This window comes from Etheostoma spectabile, unplaced genomic scaffold (assembly GCF_008692095.1).
Source record: "Etheostoma spectabile isolate EspeVRDwgs_2016 unplaced genomic scaffold, UIUC_Espe_1.0 scaffold333, whole genome shotgun sequence".
Taxonomy (NCBI): Eukaryota; Metazoa; Chordata; class Actinopteri; order Perciformes; family Percidae; genus Etheostoma; species Etheostoma spectabile.
In genome coordinates this window covers 348352-351891 of record NW_022605586.1, presented here as the reverse complement: position 1 = coordinate 351891, position 3540 = coordinate 348352, and the positions used below count along the sequence as shown (strand labels likewise).

Genomic DNA, 3540 nt, shown 5'->3' with positions numbered 1-3540 from the left:
AACCCTCATGTTGTCTTCCCCCAACTGTGAACTTGTCCTCTCAGGTTAAAATGGAAAATTAACATTTTTGTGACGCTTTTTTTCAGCAGTTACTCATTTTTTGAATTCATGGTCAATAAACCTCGTTTATAGGAAATTATTCCTAAAGAGTCAAAAAAGCAGAAATTATGAATTTTGACTAATATTAGAGGAATGTATGCCTTTGGATAATCAGTTTAGTCAGAATACTGTTTAGAAATCATTTCTATTTTTTTCAAAGGCTGTAAAATTAAATACAACACTCAAAATTCAATGAAAGCAGTGATCAATAATAGTAATAATAATATACTGTATAATATAACAATAGTTCTTGTGAGTGTTGTAGGGAACCATCCATGTTATTTTGGGGGTAATTTGGTTAAAAAGAAACAGATATTTTTGTTAAATACATTTTAATAACAGGTCAAATTAGACCAGTGGACAACAGGAGGGTTAATCCAGAGTGGTCAATTTATTTCTAAAACACATTTGAAACATGTTTTAGGAAATGTGGTGAGTACAGTAGGGATATAGTTTGTACGCACCGTCAACTCTGCTGTATTTCAAGGGGTTGGGGGGGCGGCGAGTGAGTTTTTAAAGGGAGACATAGGTAGAGTGGTCTGCAGAATACCGAGCCTGTGTAACATAGTATCTTTAGACTCTACGTGGGTGGGCCCCCCCTCAGAACCCCCTGCCAAAAATATCTTCCCACGCCTCTGAGAGGCACCGTGGCTCCGTCCGGAGCTTAGCACTGCCCAAGATGATTGTGATTAGTTTAAAGAAATGTCAAACCAGAGCAGGTTTTTCTCCCACCTTCCTCCGTAGCGCTGTGGAGGAAGGTCTGGCAATGCGAGACTAGATTTATCTAAACTGGAAGGAATTAGTTGATCTAGTAATGAGAATTATGTTGTGCAGTCTTTATCCTACCAGCTGTTTCTCTGCTCTCAGCTTGTACTGGTTGGCATCGTGTCTCCTCTGCAGGTATTCATCACGAGCTGCAGCAACACTGACACACAGCAGGGGTGGAAACACATTGTTTATAATAATACAGTGTTTCTGCTTTATGACAATACATCACAAACCAAATAAAAGCTGACAAAAGATGACAAACTTCTCTGATTTCAGCTTGTTAAATGTATAATTTGTAAATTTTCAACTGTAGTCCTAGTTACCAAGTATGCATGTCTTTATGGTGGGAGGAAAGCATCCGGAGAAAACCCACACACACACGGGGAGAGCATACTATTTTCTCACACACATAGAAAGTCACGGAACGACCTGGATTTGAACCCAGAGTGCTAACTACTGAGCCACCGTGCTCCTTTTTTTGGAAACGTTTTTTTCCACAAACAGCAAACATCTCCTCACTATCTGCTAGCTGCCTGTCCCCTGAACACACTGTAAAACATCTCCTCACTATCTGCTAGCTGCCTGTCCCCAGAACACACTGTAAAAACATCTCCTCACTTGCTAGCTGCCTGTCCCCAGAACACACTGTAAAACATCTCCTCACTATCTGCTAGCTGCCTGTCCCGAACACACTGTAACAAAAACATCTCCCTCATATCTCTAGCTGCCTGTCCCCAGAACACACTGTAAAAAACATCTCCCCTCACTATCTGCTAGCTGCCTGTCCCCTGAACACACTGTAAAAACATCGCCTCACTATCTGCTAGCTGCCTGTTCCTGAACACACTGTAAAAAAACCTTCTCCCACTATCTGCTAGCTGCCTGTCCCCTGAACACACTGTAAAAACCATCTCCTCACTATCTGCTAGCTGCCTGTCCCTGAACACACTGTAAAAAACATCTCCTCACTATCTGCTAGCTGCCTGTTCCCTGAACACACTGTAAAAAACATCTCCTCACTATCTGCTAGCTGCCTGTCCCCAAAACACACTGTAAAAAACATCTCCTCACTATCTGCTAGCTAAAACATGGATTATCTGCAAACTATGGTGGCCCTGAGAGGCCACAACACGCAACAATAAAAAATGCTGTGTTAAAAAATAGACTGATAATAAGCCAGGGCTGATAATCACTAATGTTATGCGCTGATATTGTAGCGGAAGTGATAACAGTATATTTCTTTGCTTCACCTGTTCACCTGGTTTTTGGGCGTTGACAGAGAGGGGATGAGCCAGGAGCGAACACTTTCTGTTGACCGCACTCGCACACTTATTTGCATCACAAAGTCATTTTGCATTTGGCAACTACAGTACTAGTTATAATTTACTTGTGGAAGAAAAAACAATTGAAATTGGATCATCAGCGTGTTACAGTGTTTTTTCATCTCTCAAATGTGTAGTCCTATTGCAGCTGGGCCGATAATCTGTCTATTCCTACTCACGATACCCTCATTATCGAGGGCTACCATGTAACTTCACCCTGTGATTCATTGTGATTGGGTCTTCAGACAGGTTATTAAAACTCTAGATACATTAAATCCCTTTTCCTGTAAAATCTACTGACCATAAATAGTATCTAAAACAAGATTTAGTTTCATGAAAATAAACTTTAAAGTGCAGCTTTTAACAGAAAAATATATTCTGTAAATAGTATCAAAAACATGACTAGGATATCTATCCTGGGTGTGTACGGTAACTCACAGCTGGTACGGTTCCACAACTGGTTCTTCATATCGCTCCCTCTCTCTCTCCTGAAGCAGAGGAGGAGGAGGAGGAGGAGGAGGGAGGACGTCCTCTGTGTTCCTCCTTTGAAAGGCGTCCAACTGGGCGTAGAGGTGCAGATAATGGCCAACGGGCTGCTGTCCATTAAACCTGCAGCAGTGATAGTTTTAGTTCAAAAAAGCTCATTGAGCATCATACCTGTATTTTACTTGCATGTTTATGCTATTATTATTTATTATTATTTCTCTTAATGCAATGTGCATTCTGTGTTTTAAAAATGAAAGAAAAAGAAAAGAAATAAAGTAATTCAATAAAAAATAAATCCATCTCAAGTTAAGTTAACAAGTGTCTCAAGTAAAGATATTTATTGAAGGGCCTTCTTGTTTTAAAACAGATTCAATGACTTACTCCAGAGGTTGAGCTCACTCTCCTGGCAGGGTGACAAAAGTCTCAAAAACTTGGAAGGATTAGCCTGGACGCCAGCCAAAATTAGCCCCGCCCACAACATTTGAGTTCAGGAAGTTGGGTCTGGACTTGATCCGTTGTGGAGTTATGTTCAAACCAGAGCTTTTAGGACCAATCAGATTGTCAGGGTTGGCTTTATACAATGATGGACAGATGAGCAACAGTAATTAACCACGTCACTAAAGAGTGCTTGGGTTGATTTAGTTAACAACAAAGATGGCTGCCGCTGGAGAACTGAGATGTGTAGATTCCTCCATGGCGTCTATTAGAGAAGATATCAACAGCACTTTCATTTTGAAAGAGGAACAGAGAATCGCCATCAAGGCTTTTGTTGATCGGAAAGATGTTTTTGCCGTCCTTCCAACGGGATTCGGCAAAACACATATCACATGCTCCTTTGCTCTGGTTGTAGGTCTATCCGTTGCTC

At 40.9% G+C, this 3540-nt stretch overlaps 1 protein-coding gene across 1 annotated transcript in view; it reads right to left on the bottom strand.

The window, feature by feature from the left end:
• Positions 1-3540, bottom strand: part of nek5 (NIMA related kinase 5) — a 202024-nt gene that overhangs the window by 52487 nt on the left and 145997 nt on the right. The window contains exons 14-15 of the mRNA XM_032511198.1: positions 2628-2798; positions 946-1024 (exon numbers count right to left, since the gene is read on the bottom strand). Coding sequence (XP_032367089.1) covers positions 946-1024; positions 2628-2798 — 250 coding nt within the window. The remainder of the gene's footprint in view (positions 1-945; positions 1025-2627; positions 2799-3540) is intronic.